The sequence below is a fragment of the Myotis brandtii genome, unplaced genomic scaffold (genome assembly GCF_000412655.1).
Source record: "Myotis brandtii unplaced genomic scaffold, ASM41265v1 scaffold19, whole genome shotgun sequence".
In the NCBI taxonomy this organism is placed as follows: Eukaryota; Metazoa; Chordata; class Mammalia; order Chiroptera; family Vespertilionidae; genus Myotis; species Myotis brandtii.
In genome coordinates this window covers 206,905-232,405 of record NW_005357075.1, presented here as the reverse complement: position 1 = coordinate 232,405, position 25,501 = coordinate 206,905, and the positions used below count along the sequence as shown (strand labels likewise).

The following is a 25,501-nucleotide window of genomic DNA, read 5'->3' as shown; positions in this document are numbered from 1 at the left end:
AACCTCCATACTGTTTTCCATAGGGTTGCACCATTTTACATTTCCTCCGTACAAGGGTTCCAATTTCTCCTGGAAGTTTTTTTTATACAGGCGTTTAAAAATTGTAGTCATGTAGGCCTACCTCCCCCCAAATAAAACTGTTTTTCAAAGGATTCTTTTCCGGTTTCATAGGTTGAGAATGCTAGAGGTCAATTCCGTTTATTTATTCGACAAGTATTTACCATTGTTGGAGTTGGGTCAACAAAACAGAAGAAGTCCCTGCCCTCTTGGGTTTACCTGCTGGTGGGAATCGTGTTGATGCCTGGCCAGGCCAGGTGATAGGCTTGCTCCAGGCTCCGTAGGGATCTGGAGGCAGAGCTGACGGGAGTTTGGGTCTTCTGACTCTTAGAACAGGGCTCTCCGTCTGTCATGCTCACATACATGTAGGTGCATGTTTGGGGGGATCGTCCTGTTGGGAAAGTGATGCACACTTGGCGGGAACATCTGTGTTGTGCAGGGCCACATGGACCTGCCAGGGTGACTGGAGCAAGGGAGGGAGCAGAATGCACAGAGGGCTCCCCGTGCCTGGTCCTGTAGCTCAGCTTGGCCCCATCTGGCTGTTTTCTGCAGTTTAGAGGCCAGTGAGTCCTTGAACAGCGGGGAGGGCCTTCTACACGGCGGTGACCTCGTGGGAATGGGTGCCAGTCAGCAGTGTCAGGGAACCTTGGTATTTAAGGTCCCGGCCGCAGCCTCAGACTTAGCACCAGTTCAAGGTCCGCAGAGCTGCCCTTGGCGCTGAGCAGTCAGACCAGGTGAGCCAGCTTCTGTAGCCCGGTCCTCTTGGATGCTTTGTACCTAGGTAAACTTGACACTGGTGATTTCCCTGCCTCTCTTGCTCTCTAAGTTACCTTGTTACATAACCGGGATTAGTGTAAGCACCGGGTCCTTTCATATGGAAATGGTGAGGGAAGAAGGGTGCCCTTGGGTGTGGGGGAGTGGGACAAAGTCCCTTCACAAATCCCCTCTCTTCTCTGGGCCTCGGTTTCTCTTCTGTCAAAAGGGGCAGCGAACTAAGGGGCTGTGCAGGCAGTCCTGACAGCGACTCCGGGTGGTCAGTCTGTGAGCAATGATTGCTGGTGGGTTTGTTCCCAACCAGGGCCGATCCTCAGGGGAGGAGAGTTTTATGAAGGAATTAGAGTAAATGTGACATCGTCCTAGGAATTCACTGTTTATTTATTTATTTATTTTTTTAAAAAAGCTTAAAGAAAAGCAACAGCAGCTGTATGCCAGCCCTCAGGTAAAGGACCTTCCATTCATTATTGCCTTTAATCCTCACTGCTACTTGGGGAGATGGGCGCAATTATGGCCCAGAGAGATCGAATAACCTGGGTCAGGTGACGGTGGGAGGAGGGAGCAGCAGAGCTGGGTTGAAGCTGAAGGTGGGGCCCCAGGGCCTGTTCTTTGTCACTGTGAAGACTGGAGGCCTCCTGGCCTCTGAGGCTCAGCCTCGTTCTGGTCAGAGGGAGTGGGAGTTCACTCTCATTCCTGTCCCTGCCTTGTGCGGCCTGGGGTCCCAAACAGCAGCGGCCTGTGGCAGGTAGCTTCCTTCTGGAACCCTGGGGTCTGTTGTGTGGTTTGTGGCCTGTCCTCTTCTGTACTCTAACGATTCAGAGCAAACCTGACAGGAGATCCTTTGTGTCGAATGGCCATGTATCAGCAGGCAGGGGAGAGCACCCACACTTTCTAGGCAACATCAAGCTAGTTTCCATGGTGGTTCTTAAGATTTCACAGCCATTTGAATTACATAGGTGGTGGTTTAGGGGACATACTCAGTCCTTCTAGAAAGAATCACAGTGATGACGAATGTGTATTGAGCACCTACTGTACTGCACTAGGTGATTGATGTGCTTAGGTTTTCTAATTCATCTATTGCAGTTGGCGTGTGAGGGAGTTTTTACAGGCCAGGGAGCAGCACCTACTGTACTGCACTAGGTGATTGATGTGCTTACGTTTTCTAATTCATCCATTGCAGTTGGCGTGTGAGGGAGGAGTTTTTACAGGCCAGGGAGTGGAAGTTCAGAGTTCAGTTACTTCCCCAAGTGCATCCAGTTAAAAAATATAATAGGATTTTTATTGTGAGGCGGTTGAGGACAGGGGCCATGTTTGTGTCCTCAGGTCCTAGACCGGCCTCGGGCATGGACCAGAAACTCAGTATGTAATTGTCGAGCAAACGGATGAACTGCAAAGCCCAGGGACTGTGTCAGCATTGGGTGGATGGGTGGTTGAATGCAGTTTCTTCGAGAGATTCTGTGATTGGGATTTTCAGCAAAATATAGTTGATGGTCAGATGGGCAGGGTCTGGGAGATGGAGTGCTCTAGGATCCTGGCTCTGTGACCAGCTCTGGGAGCTTGGACAAGTTACATAAAGGTTTCCTCACTAGCAGAGCCAAGTTGGGGTGAAGAGACTAGGAGGGTGGTAGGACTCTAAAATCAAACAAAAGCCCGTAGGGAGCCCTACCATGCAGGACAGATGGTGGCAGAGCTGCTGGGCTGAAGTAGCTGTTGTGTAGAGAGTTGCCCTACCATGCAGGACAGATGGTGGCAGAGCTGCTGGCTGGAGTAGGGAGCAGGGACCGTAGCTGTTGTGTAGAGAGTCGTGGAACATTCCTGGATTCTGTTTTGCATGCGGTAGGTTCCTGGTGCTCGGGGCTGCACATGCTTCTGGGGCACTTCTGGGTGGCTTCTTGTGTTAAAAGTTTGTTTTCCTATGTGGCGTTATGGTGCTTTAGCGAGTTTACCTATCTACCAGGAAAATAAACTGTTTTTGAGAATGAGTTGTTTCTCCAGTTCTGCCTCTGACATCTTGTGCTTACTGGTAGGTGAGGTGTTCATGAGCCAATGATATGGACAAGGGAGCCAAGCCAGGGGAGGCCAGGTGACTAGCAGCGAGTTGAAGCAGCTTGGCTGTTGAAATATTCCGTCTTGGCCTTTGAATACCGATGGAGTGCCAGGCTTTCATCAATGGGCAAAAGGTTTCCGTCTGGGTGGGCCAATGGCTCAAGCACTTTTGAAGGAGAGAGAATGGGTTTGTGTTGAACCAGCCAGTTCCATTTGGGGCCAATGGCCAGGCCCACGACCGGGATTGGGAAACAGTGAAGCTGAGTGTCCTCCATGGGCCTGTGCTTGTGACTGCCTGTGAGTGCACCTGCTTGCAGGGTGCACATAGACGGACCCCGCCGGGAGCTGCATACACTGCACCGGTGAGGATGGGTGACTGACACAGTCAAGCCTACTCCCTCTTCCACCAGGGGGTGGGGTATACATGCCTTGGTGTCTTAGAGGAAGTAGGAGTTCACCTGTGAGCCCTTCCAGTCCACCCTGTGGTGAGAGGCTGTTGCCCTGTGGTTAAGGGCATGCCCCTGGAGCCAGCCGCCTGGCTTCCAGTTCTGTCTGCATCTGTGACCTGGGGGGCAAGTTGCTCAGTGCCTCTGTGCTTCAGTTTCCTAGTTTGTAAATGGGGATAGTTAGCTGCTAACATGGCTGTTTTCATTCGAACTGTTTTGTGAATAGAGGCATTGGGTCTCCGAGAAGCAAGTTGGTTTGCCTTGGACAGTGATGGCGAACCTCTGATACCTCTGACACGTGAACTCATTTTTTTGGTTGATTTTTCTTTGTTAAATGGCATTTAAATATATAAAATAAATATCAAAAATATAAGTCTTTGTTTTACTATGGTTGCAAATATAAAAAAATTTCTATATGTGACACGGCACCAGAGTTAAGTTAGGGTTTTTCAAAATGCTGACACGCCGAGCTCAAAAGGTTCGCCATCACTGGCCTAGGACCACACCATTTTGAGTTGCCAGATGAGGGGCTAGAACAGCCGTGGGCAAACTACGGCCCGCGGGCCGGATTCGGCCCGTTTGAAATGAATAAAACTAAAAAAAAAAAAAAAAGACCGTACCCTTTTATGTAATGATGTTTACTTTGAATTTATATTAGTTCACACAAACACTCCATCCATGCTTTTGTTCCGACCCTCCGGTCCAGTTTAAGAACCCATTGTGGCCCTCGAGTCAAAAAGTTTGCCCACCCCTGGGCTAGAACCTGGGACCCCAGCCCCTACTCGTCTTGCTAGAGCCAGGCAAGGTGGGTAGGAGTGCCGGCCGCTGGTTCTGGCCTCCCCTCCAGCCCAGTCCTCTGCGTCCTCTGGCTCCCAGTGAGGTCACCAATCCCACCCATGAAACACGAGCCTGTTGCCTGGGATCTTGGGCGTTTGCCCACCTGCAGAGCAGAAATAATTTAATCCTTTGGGCGGGCCGCAAACTGAGTGTGTCCTGGGTACATTGGGCCCGAGCCAGGCACAGATTCTTTTATCCCTCCTTCCTCCTGCTGTAGAATTTTCTAGAGAAGGGGAGAGTAGCAGGGTGGGGAGCGGCTGGTGTCCCCGGTGAGGATGCAGCCTGCAGTGGCCTGTGCCGTTACCGTGGCCGTGCAGGCAGCCACGGCTTTGAAGAGAGTGGGCAGCCTGAAAGGAGACCCCTGGGGAGGGCTTGTGGTGCAGAGGCAGCTCCCTCCTCCCAGGTGCAGGGGAGCCCTTCAGTCTTGCTTCCTGTGCCGCTCTCTATGGCTCCCAATGTCCTTTGCAATACGTAATGTGGAAAACACTTGACTATACAAGAAATTCCAAATGCCCTAGCAAGTTATGCAGGGCCTCCCATAGTCCAGCCACAACCTGCCTTTCTCCCAGCAAATATGTATCGACCATCTCATGCTCAGCCACCCTCCTGAGTCCAGGGCTCCCTGTGCATCCGTACCTCATCTCTGCATCCCGTGCACATCCCTCCCTCAACCCTGTCCCGTTTCCCAGGCCCCCCAGCACCTTCACATCCCCCCTCAGCCAGAGTTGTTCTCTTCCTCTCCCTGCTCTCTCGGCCTTTTCTGGGCTCTAAAGTAACACATACACATAGTCCAAAAGTCCAATAGTATTTGATGACAGCTCCGTTCCACATCTGTTGCCGTGTCTTCCCTCTGTCTAGGTGCAGCTCAAATGGCCCCTCTGCTGCCCGCCTCCTGGGCTGGCTGGGATGGGGTCTGACTCCTCCCACTGTGCCCTGGTCCCAGGAGGAGTGGTGGTTGGTGCTGGGCTGGGCTTCTTCCTTGGGGGATTGAGGAACTTGGTTTTGGTTGTCTTGATGGAATTTGTATTTTTTACCAAATTTGTGACGAAGGCTCTTCACTTTGTCATTTTGTCCCTAGAGACAGCAGTGCCCCTAATGAGCCCTGAAGGTTTCAGGATTGTGCGTGGAGAGTGTTCATGACAGGTGTGACCCCTTACAGTCCAGGCCCGCACCTCGGGGGCGGCAGGTGACAGGACGTTGGAGTGGCTGGTCTGCTCAGAGGGCGAATGTGACTTCTGACGTCGGGCCCCGTGGGACACAAGTGAAAGGGCTGCACAGCCTTGGTGGTTTGTTCTCACGTGTTGTGCCACTTCCTCCCACCCTCCCGACATCAGTGTGACGTGGAAACTGAGGGGAGTCTGGGATTCCTAGAGGAGACAGGAAACTTGGTGCTGATAGGATTTAGCTGCCACCTGTCATCTTTTCTCTCTTCCAGTCTTCTGCCTAATTTTCTCAGGAGCTGGCCCATTGCTCGCTCTAAAATGATGGTTCTCAACAGGGGCTTTGGGAAGGGCTAGGCCTGGAACTCCGTGCACACCTGCCACCTGCTTCCGAAATGCAATCACTCCCCCCCCCCTTTTATTGGGGGGGAGGCAAGGACTGCTTTTGACAAGTCATTTTTTTCTCTCGCTGATTCCTGAACTTCAAGAGGATCAAGTTTTCCTTTTGATTAAAGGAAAGAGACAAAGTACATTTTCTTTGTGCACACTTTTGCCTGTTTGGGAGATGTAAAGAGACGTGATTGGAAATTTGAACTTGGGAATACACTCTGATGAGCCTCAGCGCGCTGTGAGGGCCTGGCTCCCTCAGAGGGTTCCGCATGGCTCTGTTGCTGGAGCGTGTGTGGGGGGTGATGCCGATGGTGTGCTGATGCCTCGTTTTGGATGCTTCTGCATGTGTTTCCAAAGGGCTGGGCGTGAAGTTGTGCTGGCAGATTTGGACTCGGAGTGCTGAGAGTTTTACTGTGCCTGGTTCTCCCCGGTGTGGTTTGTGTGCCTCCAAGGCTTCTGGAACGTGAGACAAGGCTTTCCAAGCCCTCAGTGAGGTCTGTGGCTTTGTTCTGGAAGGCGGTCCTTTCCCCACAGATCACTGTGCCCAGATGCTCTTCCTCCCAGCTTAGCTGTGATCCATGGTGGCATCTCGGCCAGTGAGGCCTGCGTGGGAATGGACTCTCAGGCCCAATGCTCTCTGTCCTTGGTGGTTGTGGGTGGGAGCTGGGGTGTCATCAGCAGACCACAGAGCAGCGACCACACGGTGCCGTGGTGAACGGGCCACGGGAGAGCTGCCAGCCACGGAGTTATGGGTGAGGCCTGCGACCGTGGGAAGGAGGCTGGGGTTGGGCCTGCCCTTGGCTTAGACATTTTACTATGGTTCAACTTAGTGATAGTGCTACTTGGCGACAGCTGGCAGATGGGATAGACTTCAACTTAGAAATTTGATTTCTCATTCTGAAGCAGACACTGGTGGCAGATGCTAACATTAGTTGGCGTTTTTCTAGCTCTTTCTAGGTACCTGAACTTGCATTCCTTTCTCTGGGAGAAAGTCTGGAACGGAAATTCCTGGCTGGCCTCTGGGGTGCAGCCCTGGTCCCTGGGTGGGAGCTGTGTCCCTTGCTGAGCTGTGATGTTTGTTCACTCGCTTGCACCAGGAACCGGGAGCCCCCACCACTGCCCGTCTCCCCATTCACCTCCTCAGAGTAGGATCTCAGCAGGTGCTTTGGGATGGATCAGTGGGCAGATACTGTATTATCTTCTCCTGGCCCTTTAAGGGGCGCATGTACTTCTGACATGGGAAGTTTCTTATGTTATTACTTCTTTCTTATTTTCAGAGGTTGAGGAAGGAGGGGTGGGAATCCCCAGCCGTGTCCAGGTGAGGAGTGGGCAGTGGCCGGGGGAGGCTGCAGGGGCTGGGGTGGGCGGGGCTGTTCTCGGCCAGGATGCTCAGGGAGGTGAGGTCTCCTTGCCAGGCTCTGGTCCTGGCCCAGATCCCAGATGATCCCAGATCTGTGCCTCCTTGTTCATACGATCTTGGGCAGGGGCTTTCCCGCTCGGGTCCCAGTGTCGCATCTGAAAAGGCAGGTGCTGAGCTAGATGTGCTCTGTGCCCAGGGCCCTCGCAGCTCCCGTCACCTGATCCTGCCAGCTCACCTGGGACAGCAGCGTATTTTCCACTCTCCCTGTTCCCCCACTCGCCCGCCCCCCCACCCCCATCAGTGAGAGGACGGGCCAGCCAGGCAGGCTGGTCCTGTCTTGTCTTCTTGGGGGAGTTACTGAGCAAGGGGCCGACCACCCCTCACTCCGTGCTGGCCAGGTCAGTGCAGGTACAGAGTTGGTATCATTGACGTGGCACCTCCTGTCGCATCACCTGAGGGGCTTGCTCAGGTCACACAGTGAGTGGCAGAACCAGGCCAGAGTCCCGGGTTTCCCGGTTTCCGGGCCAAGGCACTTTTCTCCACCTGCCCCTTTAGGGCAGACGGCAGTTAGCCGTGTGGGGGGTAGCATGACAACACGCAGCAGAGGGTTCCTCCTGCTATTTCTACTACCTTCTTGGGCCCTGTCCCCCAGGCTGCCCCGCTGCCCACGCTGCAGGGGCTGCCGGGGGTCCTCTGACACCTGCAGCTGGTTGTGCACTTTCTGCTTCCAGGGCCCGTTGGCTACAGCCGTGTGTTCTCAAGTGCACTCTGCGGGCAGAGCTGGTTATTCAGAGAGCCAGGGCTTCCATCGCCAAAGACAGACGTTTAAGGCATGCCTGGTGACACCGAGTTCAACAGGCGGCTTTCCTGAAGGACTTCCAGGGCCTTGAATACACCGATGTGCATCCTGAGTTTTTAAGAAGGGAGAATTAAAATGCAGAGTGGGAGGTTATTATGAGGAAATGGAGAGCCATGTAGCAAGGCCTTGAGCAGGAACTGAAACCCAGGACCGGAAAGGTGGATTGTGAAATTCTCTGTTTCCGTTGTTTTTGGTTTGTTATTGTGTTGTTGTTTTCTAAGCTCTGCCCTCCCTCCATGCATCCTACTTCATTCATTTTATTTTCCCTTTTTCTCACCTTCTCCCTGACTTTTTAAAAAATTGTGGTAAAGTGCACATAATAGCATAGGAACCATCTTAACCATTTCAAAGTGTGCAGTTCAGTGGCCCTAAATACATTCACATTGTTGGGCTATTGTCACCACTATCCATCTGTAGAACTCTACAAGTTGCAAAACCAAAACTCTGTTTCCTTTAAATTAAAAAATAATTATTGATTGATTTTTAGAGAGAGAGAACAAGAAGCATCAATTTGTTGTTTCACTTATACATTTATTGGTTGATTCTTGTATGTGCCCCGATCAGGGATCAAACTCACAACCTTGGTGTATTGGGATGATGCTCTAAACATCTGAGACACCAGACCGGACAACTATGTCCCCTTTAAACACTAACTGCCCTCCCCTCGTCCCCTAAGCCCCTGGTAACCACCATTCTACTCTTTGTCCAGATGAATTTGACTATAGGTACCTCATAAGTGGAATCATACACCATTTGTGTTTTGTTACTGGCTTATTTTACTTAGCATCATGTCCTCCAAGCTCACCCATGTTGTAGCAGGTGTCAGATTGGCCTTCCTTTTCCAGGCTGAGTAATAGTTAATGGTATGGATGGACCACATTTTGCTTATCCATTCGTCCGTCCATTGATGAACACTTGGGTTGTCTCTAGCCACCGTGACTTTTTCTTTGTCTCTGGTCCACAGGTGTGTTTTTTACTGGTCTCTGGTCTCAGTTGTGTGTTTTACTGGCAGAGTCATTGAATGGGAAAAAGAGAAAATCAACTGATGGTTTCCTTTCTGGCTCCTGCCTCTTCTGCCTCCCTTCTTACCTGGCCACCTCCAGCTTCTCTCAGCCTCTCTGCTGAAAGGCACCGTGACTGTAAGGGTGCAGCCTGGTCTCTCTGGGTTCCTTCTGGGCACCCTGAGCAGTCTGTGTCATTCTCCCCTTATCACACACTTTGCTTGTTTCCCCCTTGACTTTTCCTCTCTGTGTCCTGGTGCCCGACCCAAGTGGGTGCTCCCTGCCGGCAGGTTGAAGAAACAAAGGTGCTGTAGGACTGAAGAGGCTCTGCCCCCAAACCATGGCTGTGATGGGCCCAGAGGGGCCTTGCCTGGGTCTCCCTCTGTTCTAGGCACGTGTCATTAAATGTGGCCTGCCCTTGAGTGGACCACCCCCTGAGGATGGAGAAGTCCACGGAGTGTGCAAAGATGCCCCGTTTTTTGTCTCTTTCCCATAGGAGGACGGTGCATTTTGGGTTCAGTAATATTTACTCCTCCTACTGCCTCACCCCTAGTTTTAAAAAGGGGAGGCGAGAACTTAATCAGAAGTTTCCTCTGTAAGTTGATGTGAGCAGCTTTGTAAGGGAGAGTTCTTCACATCCCTGAAGGGGAGCAGGAGAGGTTTGGGCATTGTTGACTGCCCGTCCACAGCAGGTGTTTCCCAGGCTATCGCATGCCAGTGGCTCTCTGGGGTTACTTTATGCCCCCAAGTTAAGGAACCAGCTGAGTCCCAGAGCTAGAATTCAGATAGATGGCGTTGGCTCGGCTGGCTCTGGAGCCTTGGCACCAGGTGCCCCACTGCTTTCTGCCTCCGCCCCCTCCACACACACTGCCCTCCCCAGGCACCCCTCGCCACTCCTCCTCACATAACCAGAGGTGACTCTCTTATTGCACAGGCCAGATGGAGGTCATTACCAGAAAGTGCTAGGTCTGGGAGCGGTCTTTCTTTAGTGGTTCTCCGAACCGAGTGATGATGGAGACTGGCAGGTCCAAACTCTGCAGGGCAGGTTGGCCGGAGACCCAGGGAAGAGTTGATGTTGCAGCTCAAGTTCAAGGACTGTCTGGAGGCAGCATTCTTTCTTCCTTGGGGAGGACATCAATATTTTTCTTTCAGGCCTTTGAAGGATTAGATGAGGCCCACCCACACTATGGAGTTTTTCTCAAAGTCTACTGATGTACATGTTAAGCTCATCTAAAAAGTACTATCACAGCAACACCTAGCCAAGCGTTTGACCATATCTGGTGCCAGTGCGGGTAACATGGCCTCACCAGGTTGACGGATAAGATTAACCATCACATCCACTCGGGTGCCTGGGGAGCATGACGACACTAACAGAGATGGGAGAGCCCATCTCTGCCTCCAGGAGTCCAGACTACATGTTAAAAACTTAGGAACAACACCATGTATATGTAGGTGCCATCTTATAAGGATGAAATGTAAAAGGTATTTAGTGGAAATGAGGGGGGGTTCTAGGTATTTTCACTATAAACATTTTTGCCATAAGGCAATTTCACTGTAAAAGGTAAAAATGACTAGTTGATAGTTTGCCTCGCACTTTGGCAGACATCGTGTGTTTAACCTAGTTGTGAGTTTGGTTTCATTTCTCCATTGACAAAGTTCTCACAGTTACTCCCCTTTGTGTATTACATAATCTCAGTTTTCGTAATAGTCTACAGTGATGAGCAGTCGTGGTGGCCTTAAAATAGTGGATGATAACAAGTATGTAGAAAGCAGATTACAAAACTACCTGGGAAGCCAGATTTCATCCTATTGTAGAAAATGGTCACGCATCAGTTTACAAATCCTTTGGGGACTACAGTCAGCCCTCACACCTGTCAACACCAAAAGTTTATCAAGCTTTGCAAACACCAGAGCGGTGGCTACTGATTCACAACACAACAGTCTTCGAGAGCATTACCGGTTCTTTAGCTGGAAACAGACTTGAAGGAAAAAATTGTTGCGGAAAAAGAAAAAGTGTGATGTCATACGAGGAGACGAATCAACAAGCAAATAAACTTGGAAGACGTGGAAGATGATGTATTTTCATTTTGTGCAATAAAGTCCTTTTAATTTTTCATGTTTCATTGTGTCCCTTCTTATGCCCCTCTTTAATTTTTTATTATTTTTTACAGCAAAATTGCCTTGTGGCCAATTAGTTGTGCTGCAAAAATGATTGTGGCAAGGATGCTTACAGCAAAATGCTTATGGCAAAAATGCCAGACGGGCTCTAGAATCCGGGGAGATTTCATTGTAGGGATTGAACAAGAGCTTTCAGAACGTGGAGGTCTCAGATAAGTGAGGACACAGAAGACGAGAACCGGAGTGGGAACAACAGGATAATAATAATAATGATACTTAGGTTCTTTAAAAACATGTTTTTATTGATTTTAGATAGAGGGGAAGAGAGAGAAGAAAAACATCGATTGGCTGCCTCCCATACGCCCCTACTGGGGATCGAGCCCACAACCCAGGCATGTGCTCTGACCAGGAATCGAACCAGTGACCTTTCGGTGCCTGGGAGAATGCCCGTCCAAGCCCCGCCTGCCAGGGCAATACCCAGTTCTCATGTTTCCCTAGGTCTCCGAATTTATTGAAAATTTTCACATGTATTGTTTCACTTACGGTCATGAAAACCCTGTTTTGTTTTTGATTTATCAATTGCATTTGACATTCAATATGGTATTAGTTTCAGGTATACAGGGTAGTAATTAGAGATTTATATAATTTATGAATTGTTCTCCCTGATAATTCTAGTACCCACCTGGCACCTTACATAGTTATTATAATATTATTATTTAAGCATATATTTTTATTGATTTCTGAAAAGAGAAGGAGAGAGGAAGAGAGGGATAGAAACATCAGTGATGAGAGAGAAACGTCATTGATCGGTTGCCTCCTGCACGACCCCTACTGGGATCGAACACACAACCCCAGCACGTGCCAGACCAGGAATTGAACTGTGACCTCCTGGTTCATAGGTTGATGCTCAACCACTGAGCCACTCTGGCTGGGCTGTTACAATATTATTGACTCTATTCCCTATGCTGTACTTTATATTCCCATGACTATTTTAAAAATATATATTTTTTATTTATTTTAGGGAGAGAGGAAGGGAGAGGCAGAGAGAAACATTGTTGAGAGAGAAACATCGATCGGCTGCCTTCTACACACTCCCTATTGGGGATCGAGCTGGCAGCAACCCTGGCATGTGCCCTGACGGGGAATTGATCCAGCGACCTCTCGGTGCATGGGATGATGCTCAACCAACTGAGCCACACCGGCCAGGGCTATTTTTTTTTTTTTAATAAAGGATTCCCAAGGCCCAGAGAGGTTAAGGGACGTGTCAGAGGTCACACAGCTTGCCAGTGGCAGGGCAGGTCTTCCTAGTCTAACTCCTGTCTCTCATCCTTACCCCCTTGGCCGGGTGTAATGAAATCCATGTGAATGTGTAGATGTCTGGGAGGGAGGAGAGATGAGCAGTGAGCAATCCAGGAAGGAGAGAACCCGTGTTTCTTCACCAAGAGATTCTGTGAAACAATGAAAATGGACTGTTTTCTCTCACTCTCTCTGGGTCCCTCTCGACCGCCCTCACTAATGCCCCTCTTTTCTTGTTTTGTTGCCCTCCCCCAGACACGAATGCAGAGTTTGAATCCAGATCCCAAAGCCCAGTACACAAGCATCTACGGAGCCCTCAAGAAAATCGTACGGACTGAAGGCTTCTGGAGGCCCTTGCGAGGGCTCAACGTGATGGTCATGGGCGCAGGGCCAGCCCATGCCATGTATTTTGGCTGCTATGAGAAAATGAAAAGGACTTTAAATGCCGTTTTCCACCACCACGGAAACAGCCACATAGCCAATGGTATTTGAAAGCGTTTGTCTGCAGTTAGAAAGTTCTGTCCTCAACAGACCCTTCCCCAGGGTTCTTCTCCCTGTGACCCAGCAGCCTGAGGCCTCGTCTCCGCCACGCTTGCTTGTGAATAAAGAACTCTAGCGCCGTGTGTGTGCGCGCGCACCCCCAAGCACACGCACACGCGCACACATGCTTTTTCCCGTTCCCCTTCTTCGCTTTCTGAAGGCTGGGGAGATTGGTGACAGAGGTGTTTCCGTTTTCATTGTTGTGTGGGTTTTTCACTTTTTTGTTTTGTTTTTGTTTTTGACACATTCAAAAGCCATTCATGATCAGATCTAGGAAACACACCCCGAATAGACACAAAACTTTTGAATGCTGGATTCCAAAAAAAAAAAAAGTTGTCTGGACAGCTTCTTTGAGACTATTTAAAAACTGGTTCAACAGGTCTCTGCAACGTCAAGATGTAACTAAGCTTTAAAAGGTCAAGAAGTTTTATGGCTGACAAAGGATTTGCTCCAGCGCAGACGGCCTTTCCCACCTTAAGCTTCTGGGGGTTTGGGAATTTCACCCCCACTCTCTTCTGTTTGTTTGAGTTGCATCTCTCTGCGATCAAGGGCTGGAATAGTTCTCTTTTGTTGTTTGGGGAGTTGGGTGGGGGCTTGGGTTTGGAGGGCAGCTCTTACCTAGACATGTCTTACCGGGCCCACGGAGTGGTGGTTTTGCTTCTCCTGTGGGGTTTGGCTCGTTTGGTTTCTGTGTGGATATGGAATGGGACTGTGGATGGCAGTGCACGGTGCTCTTATTTTAACAAAATTAATTGTTCAGCAATGGAGAGGTAGATGTGACCAGCAACAATTTTTTTCCCTTCTCTTTTCTGTGCAGAACCCCAAAGTGTCCTTCCCATCAGCCAGCCTTGGTAGTAATAACTGTATCTGGCTGGTGTGCAGACATTTGTTTTGCTTTTTAAAAATTGGGCATGAGGTGCGTTTATTGAGATGGTCACTAAGAGCCTCCTCTGAGGCCATCCCTGAGTTCAAGGCTCTCCTTTTGCTGAAACTGCCTATGTAATGGTGTAGCTCCTCAGTCACTGGACCCCTTGACTGTGGTTTGATGGTGCCCAGTTTATGCCAAGTTATGCCAAACGGTGCCCAGTTTATGCCAGGGTCTGCCCAGCTGTGCCTGCTTCACTGTGGTGTGTGCTCTGGTTGATTGCACTTTGACCTTTCTGGGGAGAGTCATCAGTGTGTGTGGAGGGAGGGGGTGGGTATATATTTCTGAAGCCTTAGCCTGGGGTGCCTCATTCCTTTCACCTTCCAGCAGTCATCTTAATCACTGGGCATGTGACCCACAGAGGGAGGAAGCCCAAATCCAAAAGCAAAGTCCCAGGCCTGAACCAGGATTTTGAAACTCCTGGTTTTTGAAGCCAGATGATTGGCCCTCTCCGAGACAAGTCATATCTTTGCAAATTAACCCTGAAAATCCACCAGGTGCAGGTCTTCCTGACGTCCTCTTCCCATGCTCTATTGCCTAGGTGCGTGGTCGGCAAACGGCGGCTCGAGAGCCACATGCGGCTCTTTGGCCCCTTGAGTGTGGCTCTTCCTAAGCCTTAGGAGTACCCTAATTAAGTTAATAACAATGTACCTACCTATATAGTTTAAGTTTTAAAAATTTGGCTCTCAAAAGAAATTCCAATCGTTGTACTGTTGATATTTGGCTCTGTTGACTAATGAGTTTGCCGACCACTGGCCTAGGTCTTATTAAGGCATTTTCTTAAAGATTTCTTTCCTGGTGTTTCCTGCCTCTCAGCCGTGTGCATGGTGTCGTTCCCTCTGATTGCCCCAGCGTAAGTGCAGAGCAAGTTCATGGGTAGACGAGGCGAGGGACAAGCTAGCATTAAAACCTAGACGGTGGGAAAAGCCACGAGGTGTGTTTTCTGGGTACCATCCAGCGTTAGCAGGTCTAACCTTTGCCCAGGATTGACTGCCAGAGAGAAAATGAGTTTCTACAAGATGAAAACCTGGGTACCTGTGCCTCTTACCTTCCTTCCCCATTGTTCTCTAGTATTTCCATGATTACGTTAAGGCTTTAAGAGTCAGCACGAACCTGGGTGGAGTTGGTAGTGAATTTTGCTTCTTAGAAAGCTGTGCCCAGGGTTCCGTCTGATTTTAGGTTCCAGGAACTTTCTCAGAGCGCCTGGTCCCAGAGGGTAATTTTCTGGAGTTTGTTTTGCAGGGATAGCTGGGAGTATGGCCACCCTGCTCCACGATGCAGTAATGAACCCGGCAGAAGGTAATGTCTCCTGGTCCCAGGGAGTGGCAGTGGGATGTCAGAGGGGCAGGAAAAACGGTGGCAGGGGTGGGGGCAGAAGGTCGGGCAAGGGGACTCCTGGTCCCCAGGCAGAATAAGAACATACCTTTTTTTTTTTTTTACCACATTTTATTAAAGGCCTCAAGAAGGGGCACTAGTTTTTGAGCTTCTGGTATTCCTGTTCTCTGAAACAGAGCTACTCAGGGGTGTGATCTGGGGACTAGCAGCCATCAGCATCTCCTGGGAGCGTATTAGAAATGCATATTTTTAGATCCCACCGGAATCTACTCTATCAGAACCTGGGGGTAGGAGCAGGGAATTTGTTTTAACAAGCCCTCCTGGTGCGTCTTTTGCACTAGTCTGAAATCTTTGTACACACACACACACACACACACACACACACACACACACGCCCTCTGGCCCTTGTCAACCTTTCTCAACCTTAGACACATTTTTGGGGGGCGGGGGGAGGGGCCTGTCAAAGGCCCTTCATGGAGGCTTATGTTCAATTTGCTTTTTAAAAAGGAAGTTGAAATCATCATGGAACATTTCAAACATGAGTACATGAGTAGAGATGAGAGTATTCTGAATCCCATGTATGCATCACTCGAGTTCATAAACGAACATCTGGCCGTTTTGTTTTAGCTTAGCTATCTCCTCCCACGTTACCTCTTTTTCCTTTTGAATTTTGGGAGCATTGAGCTACAGCTCTCAGCTGTGCAGACTCGAGTCAGTTTTTTCTGTGTCCCAGTGGCCCTAGCCGACTGGTCTGAGTAGCGAGGAGCTTTGGGACCTGGTGCTGGGCCTGCTTCCTGCTGGGTTAGGCTCCGCGAGAGGAGGGGCTCTCTCCCCCTTTCCCCCCCATAAAACCACCCCTTTCCAGAAGGGAGAAATGTCAACATTTTAAATCTTGTCTTACAAGTTTGTTTTTTAAGGTTAAAATTTCTTACTTGGAATTAGCTGCCTCCCAGGCCCTAGCAGACAGGGACTTGTTCTGTCCTTCAGGGATGTGACAGGTCCGACTGGGAGGTGGGTTTCTCTGAGTGTGAGTTTAAGGCGATTCACGTGGGGGCCTGGTCAGTGACCAGCTAGCGCATGCCAACCAGGCCAGAATTGTTTGCTTCTCAAAGGAGCAGAAAACCAGTGTCAACCCCCACCTCTTCTCCTTGACATCATGTTGATTGACGGACTTTATTCCTTTAACAATAAAGAAAAGAACACTGTGTGTTCATTTGGGCAATGGGTGGGGATGACTACAACTCCAAGCCTAGGGGACCACAGTGGGCCCTCATTTGCCTCTTCACAACTGTAGTTGTGGCCTTTGACCCGCAGTTACTTTTGTATGAACCAAGCAGGGGCCTTCACTGCAGGTAGTCAGTGAAGTGGGCTGGCATAATTCTAGAGCAGTGATGGCGAACCTATGACACGCGTGTCAGAGGTGACACGCAAACTCATTTTTTTGGTTGATTTTTCTTTGTTAAATGGCATTTAAATATATAAAAATATATAACATAAATATCAAAAACATAAGTCTTTGTTTTACTATGGTTGCAAATATCAAAAAATTTCTATATGTGACACGGCACCAGAGTTAAGTTAGGGTTTTTCAAAATGCTGACACGCCGATCTCAAAACGTTCGCCATCACTGTTCTAGAGTCTTCCCAGAGCACTGTGACACAGAAGCTAATGACATTGTCAGACAGACCAGGAAAGGAGAGACGGGACACGTGTCCAGGAGGTGAAGACAGGAGGGCAGGAGGGCCGGAGGGCCAGGGGCAGGGTTCAGGTTTGGGGTGGGAGCGCGGCCCGCCTGCAGCTGGCCCTCTGTGGTCTCCGGCTGGGGCTGTGTGTGCGCGCTCTGACCTGTTACCAGCGTGTCTAAACTTGCTTGTTTTTCTTTATGGCTTGGCTTCCCATTGCACTCTGACCCGGGGTGGGGCCAAACCAACCCACTGCCCCCTGCCTGCCTGTCCACCACACCCTGCGGCCCAACTACAGTTGTGAAACAGCGCATGCAGATGTACAACTCGCCACACCGGTCGGCCCTCGGCTGCATCCGGACGGTTTGGAGGACTGAGGGCCTGCGGGCCTTCTACCGGAGCTATACCACGCAGCTGACCATGAACATTCCCTTCCAGTCCATCCACTTCATCACCTACGAGTTCCTGCAGGAGCAGGTCAACCCCCACCGGGGCTACAACCCACAGTCCCACATCCTCTCCGGCGGGCTGGCCGGGGCCCTGGCCGCAGCCGCCACCACCCCCCTGGACGTCTGTAAGACCCTTCTCAACACTCAGGAGAACATGGCCCTCAGCCTGGCCAACATCAGCGGCCGGCTCACGGGCATGGCCAACGCCTTCCGGACGGTGTACCAGCTCAATGGCCTGCCCGGCTACTTTAAAGGCATGCAGGCCCGCATCATCTACCAGATGCCCTCCACTGCCATCTCCTGGTCCGTCTACGAATTTTTCAAGTACTTCCTCACCAAGCACAAGCTGGAGAATCGAACTCCGTACTAAAGGAACAGGCTGTGGGCAGCGATTCCAGAATCTTGTATTTTTAAAAGGTTTTCCCTGCCTGCTTCCCTTCCCGCGCCCTCACAGCGGGATTATTTTTGCAGGGTGTTCTCAGGGGGGGCCTTCCGTTCCCTGACACCTTGGAGAGAGAGGAGAGGATGGGACAGCCGCCTACCAGAGGCCGTCCGCAGGGACATCCGAGGTGGTAGTAGGGGGGGAAAGACTTTGGAAGGAAAGCGAGAAATTGCTTTCTATTTCCTCCCCTACGAGGAATGTAGCTTTCCTGCTTCACTGTGGCAGGCCCCGCCCCTCGAATCATAGGTCACACAGTGGGGAAGAAAGTGTGCATGACTGAAAACCATGAACGCAGAAAGAGCACATTATGTATATAAAAGTTCTAGTACACAGTATAAAATGGATGGATAATGTTTATTCTTTATTTTTCTACATAGAGGTTTTTGGATTTGTGTGTGTGTGTGCCTGTGTGTGTACGGATAAGTGTGACAGCTAGGAATACAAAGCTGATTTTAAAAAATGGAGGGCGGAATTCTTCCATTGGGTTAGATAAAAAGGCACCAAAGTAATAAATTGCTAAATGTGGCCTAGAGTTGTGTTGAGTTTCACTTGAATGTAAAATAATAAATATGTTTATATTTTTGAATTTCTCTTTTTATGGGGTTTGGGGGAAGGTACATTGAAAAAACACACAAATAATATGTATCTTTCAGCTATTTTTTTTTTCCTTTCATTCATTCATTACCTTCATGTGCCTTTAGCCTTTGTCTTTCCTTAAAATTCCAGGACCAGAGACCGGGCCCTGGGACATTCTCTCTTGCTGTGGGCGCACACGTGTGCTGGTGACAGGATCACTTGAAGGACAGTGGTCCCAGCAGAATTAGAATGACTGGGCTCCTTCCCGGGGACGGAACGTGCGCCTCCCTGGGCCAGCACTTGGAAGCCCGTGAAACGCCAGCGTCTGGCTACCAGCTGGGATTAGTCCCACCATTTCCTAGGACTTCTTTCCACATCCCCCTTGTAACCCAGGCGCCTCTGGTGTTCTTGTTTGTGCTTTGACTAAATCTCCTGATCTCTTTCCCGGTGCAGATTTAGGGATTTGAAAACACATAGCAAGTATATGGCATTTGCCTCTCTCCCGCAGTGACAGGCGGCAGGCCCTCCAGCCGGCCCGGCCGCTGAAGCAAGGCCCAGACCCTCAGGCACAAGTCCAGGTGCCTCCGGAGCCTCCTTCAGCCCCGTAGGTCCTCATCAGTGGAGAACACGAGGCCTAACTACCTTGTTCTCTGTGATGGTGAGTCTGAGCCAGATTATCACGGAGAGAGGGCAGGCCTGTTCCTCTGGCCACGGCTCTCCATTGGCTGCCAGACTTGCAAGGGATGAGCTGATGGCCTCCTTTCAGAGCCCGGCTTTTTTAAAGGGAGCAGAGCACAGGTGTGTTTCATTCCTGCGGGCCTGGTCCAGCCTTCGCCCTTGGCCCTTGGCCCCAGGCAGTCAGTGCTGAGCCGCTCACTGAGGCGCAGACCCGGCTCCTATAACTTCCTGGGAAGAACCCAGGTGGCGCTGGGACAGTTTCCATCTTGGGACACTCGTGCTGGGAGTCTCAGATGAGGGACAGGAGAGGGCGCTGGCAGCTCCCATGTGTGCCTGTGAGCTGGGCCATCCTCCTGGGTGGGGTCAGCTGCTGGCCTGTCCCAGCTCAGGGTTAACCAGCATCTGCCCCACTGGGGTGCAAAAGCCCATGGAGACCATGTTGCTGTGGCAAGTGTTTACGACTCTCTAAACATGTCCAGTGTTCTGTTAAATTCTGTGAATGGAAAAAACAGATCGAATTCTAAAATAATTACCCAACCACCCCTTTTGTCCACTTATACTCACCACATTGTTGCACAATGTTTCTTATTCCTTACAGGATTTTGTTTTTGCTGTTATTCAGAGAAGAAGCTGTTTACTTCTCTGGGAAAACCCCTTAGGGTGCGAGAGGCAAGGAGCAGACGGAGGGAGAGTTCAGAGCTCTGGGCTCCGGTGGGAGGACTGATCCCCACTGTGTAGTGGATCGCATAGAAGTGGGGGTGATGCCACCTGTCCTGCCTTCCCCACCGGGTCTCCCTGGGGCTGCATGAGCACTACACATATACAAGTGATCGCTTATTTTGTGGGAATTAATTCCCCGGCTCTTCCTGAGCTCCAAAGTTTGTGCTGTTGCCTTGTGCCGACAGCAGTCCACTTGTTGATCGTGACATTGTGGTTGTGAAGTGCTAACTAGGAAAGTGCCCTCCCCGCCCCCATGATGGCCACTCAGCATAACTGGCCTGCACTTGGTTGGTAGTGTCTTTGGATTGACACCTGCAGGCAGCCAATGCCTCTTGGTATAATGCACAGCTCTGAGCGAGTGTGCGCATGTGTGTGTCAGACCTTGATTGGAGATTCACCCACTTGTTCATCAGTTTTATTTTTGAATAAAACATGGATTTTTTTTTTCAAATGGGATAACAATCCAGTCCATGACTAGATTTTTAAAATTTCGGATGAAATCTAGGTATTTACTGGCCTACATCCTTTTGTATGGTTTCTTTTTCTTTCCTTCTTTAATGCTGATGTCTTATTCCCAGCCCTGTGCCCTGAAGGCTGCATCTCCAACACTTTGTTATGCCAGTAACTTTATTTAAGGACGATTGTGCCTGTTAAAGGCGAAGGTACTGCTGCTTCCTACCGGCTAGACACAATGAATGTAATAAGGGTGTTACTGTAGTAAATATGGTAGTTCCTGCCTCAATTGTTGCCCGCTGTTTGAAGGGGAGAAATGTGTGTTCATGTGTGGGGGTTCTGATGTGCTGCTACAGTTGTAACACTGGAGCTAGAGACAAATAAAGCCTTGGTCTTTGAAGTGTTGTGGGCTCAGTGTGGGAGTCCCGGAGTGTGAGGAAAGTGGGTGGAGAGCAGAAACAAATCTATGGGGTGTGCCCGTGCCAGTCTTGTGCACTAAGGACCAGGGTCTGTGGTGCTGACAGAACGGTCCCTTTCCACCCTTTTATCTAGATGGAAGCTGAGTGCCCTGGCAGCCAGCCAGAGGTCACGCCAGCCAGAGGTCATGTTATTGCCTCCTGGCAGTGCTCACCCTGCACGGAGTGTGGCAGCTGTTCTCCCTAGTGTGGGAGCGTGAGGGTGACCGGCCCTGTGCACGGAATGCTCATGCCTGTTTCTCTCACATGCACACTGATGACCCCTCTGTGGAGGGTCAGAGTCCCTCTGAGTGGAAGGCAGGGGGGTGGCCAGGATCCACACACGCTTCCTAAAGGTCACTGAGTACACCAGAGAACTGACCCTTTCCTGGGGAGGGAGTGGGGCTGGGACTGGGGTGTCTCAGACCCCTCAGGGAAGCCAGGACAACTCTCGATTCTTCACGTGGTTCTGGAGGCCAGAGCACCTACTTCACTGAGGGCCTGGGCACCCATGGCAAGGTTCCAGGAGGTGGGAAGGGGGCCGATCAGAGGGTGAGGAAGGCTGGAGACACACTTCCCGCTTGGCAACTTACCGAAGACCAACTTGTGCTTCTCAAAGCAGACATGGGGGTTGGGGGCAGGTGTGGGAGGCCCGCCTGCTCCCAGTGAATGTGCATGCATTCAGCAGATGGTCCCCTGCCTGCCCCATGAAGTCAGTCTGCCACCAAACCTGGTTCCTCCCGTGAGCCGAGTGCTGTGCCTGTGTTGTGGGGAAAGAGGCAAGTGTAAGTGGGGTTCTCACCCTTCCAGGCCTGCAGCCGGACACAAGGCCACCCGGGAAGACCAGACTTCCTTGAGGCAATCAAATCTCGCCCACCAAGATGTAGCGGAGGCTGCCATGGAAGTGTCAGCTGAAAGTTGGTGTTGACTAGGTGTTTCCTCACCAAGAGGCTTTATTCAGGGAAAAGCAAGGGTTGCAGCCCAGTGCTGGCAGACATGGCAAGCCACGGCACACCCTGGATTACAGGCCATGATGGAGGGGTGTTCAGCCACGGGAAGAGGAAGTTAAGGGAAGGGAAGTTAGAACCAGAGAGCCCCACGTGGGCATAGAGCTCCTGGAGGGTTCTCGCAGTTGTTACAGGACTTCCATAAGCCCAGCCCTTCCCATAGACCAGTGGTTCTCAACCTTCCTAATGCCGCGACCCTTTAAGACAGTTCCTCATGTTGTGGTGACCCCCAACCCTAAAATTATTTTCGTTGCTACTTCATAACTGTAATTTTGCTACTGTTATGAATCGTAATGTAAATATCTGATATGCAGGATGTATTTTCATTGTTACAAATTGAACATAATTAAAGCATAGTGATTAATCACAAAAACAATATGTAATTATATATGTGTCTTCCGATGGTCTTAGGCGACCCCTGTGAAAGGGCCGTTCGACCCCCAAAGGGGTTGCGACCTACAGGTTGGGAACCGCGGCCATAGACCCTCCGAGCTGATTGTGTTTTCTTAAGTTCCAATTAGCCTATCAGAAGTGGAACAGTAACTGATACCGTTGCCAAGCTGGCCCATCCGTTCCTGGCTCTGTCCCCACCAGTGGTGGGCTGGAGCTGCGTCCGCACAGCCCCTGGAGCGGATGGTCTGCATCCCTTCCCAGCTTCGCATTCAGTAACTTGCTGCTGGCTGGAAATCAGCAAACGTAGGAATCTACATCCAGAAACAGACAAGTGTTGCACAAGAGAGAGACGACCACTGGGTGGCAGTAGAGCCGCGCTAGTACTGCTCCCAGGAACATGAAGACTTGTCTCCGTGATGGTGACAAGCTGTAGATAAGAGCTTGGCTGCCGTCACAAGGAGTCTGACCTTTAATAGGCAACGGGGAGCCATTGGGGTCTTCCTGCAGAAGACATCGTGACCGGGTTCAGCTTTGGGAAGAGTCATGTAGCAGCAGCAGACAGGGCGGAGTGGAGAAGGGACGCAGAGGAGGCCAGGTGTTTGGTGTCACAGCGGGATTGTCCAGAAGAAGGATGACTAAGGGAAAGGCAAGGGACACTGGAACAGAATAAGTGTAACCGATGAGTGCAGAGGTGGAATCAACATGGATCGGCGGGGGCCTGGCGGAAGGGCAGGATGACAGCAGGCTGTCTGGGAGGCGTGGCAGGTGGTGCCTTGTCTGCAGACCCCTGGCCTCCCCGTAGTCCTCACTCTCCCTGGGCAGGTGCAGCTCCTTCTCTTGCTCCATTTCTTGGCTTCCATTTCTCCGCCCTTCAGGCCGCCCGTGGGGACTCCCTTTGGCTCCCCCCACCAGCTGCACTTCCTTCCTGGTCACTGCAGGGTGGCTGCACAGGAAGGTCCCGCCCGTGCACCTGCTGTCATCCCCACCTCTTGGTGCTGATCTGTCCTCGCAGCTTCAGCTGGAAAGGTGACACCTACATGTGGAGGTAGCACCCGCTCTTCCCTCCTGGGCTCCAGATCTAAATGTCCCGGCGCCTGCTGGAGATCACCCAGATCTCCACTCCCCCCTCGCCCCCAACTCTGGACTCCTGCCCGTGCTTCAGGGGCTTACCATGTTGTTCACTGGCTCAAAACCTTTAAGGGCTCCTCATTGTTCATCGAATGTAGGAATAGGCTCCCCTACCTATGCCAGTGCCCAATTTAGCTCCACCCACGAGTGAAGGAATAAAAGAGCAACAGTATGAGACAGCATCATGGATGCATAAGACCCTTAAATGCTGCCTGTAAGAGACTCACTTCAGAAGTAAGGGCACACAGACTGAAAGTGAAGGGAGGAAAAGATCTTATGCAAATGCAAATGAAAAGAAGGCTGGTTCAGTTATACTCATATTAGAAAAAATAGACTTTAAAACAGACTGTGATAAAAGATGAAGAAAGGCGGTACATAATGGTAAAGGTTTCAATCACGCAAGATGATGTAATGTTTATAAATACATATGCACCTAACATAGGAACACCAAAATACAAATATTAACGAATCTGAAGGGAGAAATTGACAGCGATACAATGGTGCGGGAACAATTGGACATCCACATGCCAAATACTCTAGACACTAACCTTACCCCCTTCACCAAAATAAACTCTAAATGGATCACAGGCCTAAATGTAAAATGCAAAACTATAAAACTAGAAGACAACAATGGATGAAATCTAGATGGCCAACCTTGGTTTTGGCGATGAATGACTTTTTAGATACAACATAAAAGGCATGATCTAGGGAAGAAATCATTGATAAGCTGGACTTCATTAAAATAAACAATTTCTGCTCTACAAAGGACACTGTCATGAGAATGAAAAGATAAGCCACAGACCGGGCATATATATATGCAAGAAGCCCTGTCAGATACAGGACTATTATTCAAAATATACAAAGAACAATTCAGCAAGAAGAAAATAATCTGATTTTAAGATAGGCCAAAGGCCTTAGCAGATGCCTCTCCAAGAAGATACACAAATGGTAGATACGCGCATGAAAAGATGCTCCACATCATATGTCACCAGGATAATGCAAATTAAAAACATGAGATATCACTCCACACTTACTAGAATGGCCCAAACCCAGAACATTAACACCACAAGCGCTGGTGAGGACGTGGAGCGGCAGGAGCTCGCTCTCATCGCCGGTGGAATGAAAACGGTACAGCCGCTCTGGAAGACGATTTGACGGTTTCTTACAACACCAGCATGTTCTTATCACATGATCCAGAGAGCACATGCCTTTCAACCCAGAGGAGTTGAAAACTATGTTTATAGAAGCTTTACTCATAGTTGCCAAAACTGGAAGCAACCAAGATGTCCTTCATAGGCAAGTGGGTACATAAACTGTGGGACATCCAGACAGTGGAATATATTTCAGCACTAAGAGGAAATGAGCTAGCAAGCCATGAGAAGACACAGGGGAACTTTAAATGCATATTACTATGTGAAAGAAGCCAATCTAATAGGTTCCATACTGTATGATTCCGACTGCGTGGCATTCCGGAAAAGTCAAAACTATGGAGAGAGCAAATCGAACCAGGGTTGCCAGGAGTTAGAGGGAGGGATGAATAGATATAGACACATAGGTGCAATAGATACAATCAGGGAAAGCATGGAGGGTTTGGGGGCCAATGAAATTGCCCTGCATGATACTATGATGCTGGACACAGGTCACTACGCATAATAAAATGTATTACGCAAAGAGTGAACCCTGATGTAAACTATGGACTCTAGGGGCTAACGGTGTGTTACTGTAGGTTCATCAGTTATAACAAGTGTACACTCTGGTGGGGGATGTTGATAATGGGGGAGCCTATGCATGGGGCAGGGGGTGGAAACTCTCTGTACCTTCCTCTCCATGTTACTGTGAACCAAGAACTGTCCTAAAAAATAAGGCATTTATGCAGTTTAGACACATAGACTCTTCTATGAAAAGGGCCACAGAAAAGCCACACGTGTGCACCGTGAAAGTAAGGACCTTGCTGCCATCACACCTCCCAGCTGCAGGCACTCAGTCTGACCAGTTTTCTTTCAGGCACTGTGCTGGGCCCAGGTCAACAGGTCTCACTCCGAATTTAGGCAGAGATGTAGCAACTACAAACCATATCCATCATTTTCCTCTACCAACCTCCTGGAGTTTTACATTTTTACTAGAGGCCCAGTGCACGAATTCATGCACCAGTGGGGTCCCTTGGCCTGGCCTGCGGGTTTGGGCCGAAACTGGCTCTCTGACATCCCCTGAGGGGTCCTGGATTGCGAGAGGGCGCAGGCCAGGCCGAGGGACCCCACCGATCAGCAAGCTAACCTACAGGTCAGAGCGTCTGCCCCCTGGTGGTCAGTGTACATCATAGTGAGTGGTTGAGTGGCCTTAGCATATTATTAGCATACTAGAGGCCCGGTGCAC

The 25,501-nt window shown here is 50.1% G+C and overlaps 1 protein-coding gene across 1 annotated transcript in view; it reads left to right on the top strand.

Annotated features, from left to right (window-relative positions):
- The window catches only part of SLC25A37 (solute carrier family 25 (mitochondrial iron transporter), member 37), a 42,540-nt gene extending 21,995 nt beyond the window's left edge, over positions 1-20,545 (top strand). Inside the window, exons 2-4 of the mRNA XM_005864579.2 lie at positions 12,600-12,828; positions 15,052-15,108; positions 17,126-20,545. Of these exons, the coding sequence (XP_005864641.1) occupies positions 12,600-12,828; positions 15,052-15,108; positions 17,126-17,646 (807 nt within the window). The 3' untranslated portion in view covers positions 17,647-20,545. The remainder of the gene's footprint in view (positions 1-12,599; positions 12,829-15,051; positions 15,109-17,125) is intronic.
- Positions 20,546-25,501: the final 4,956 nt, after the last annotated feature.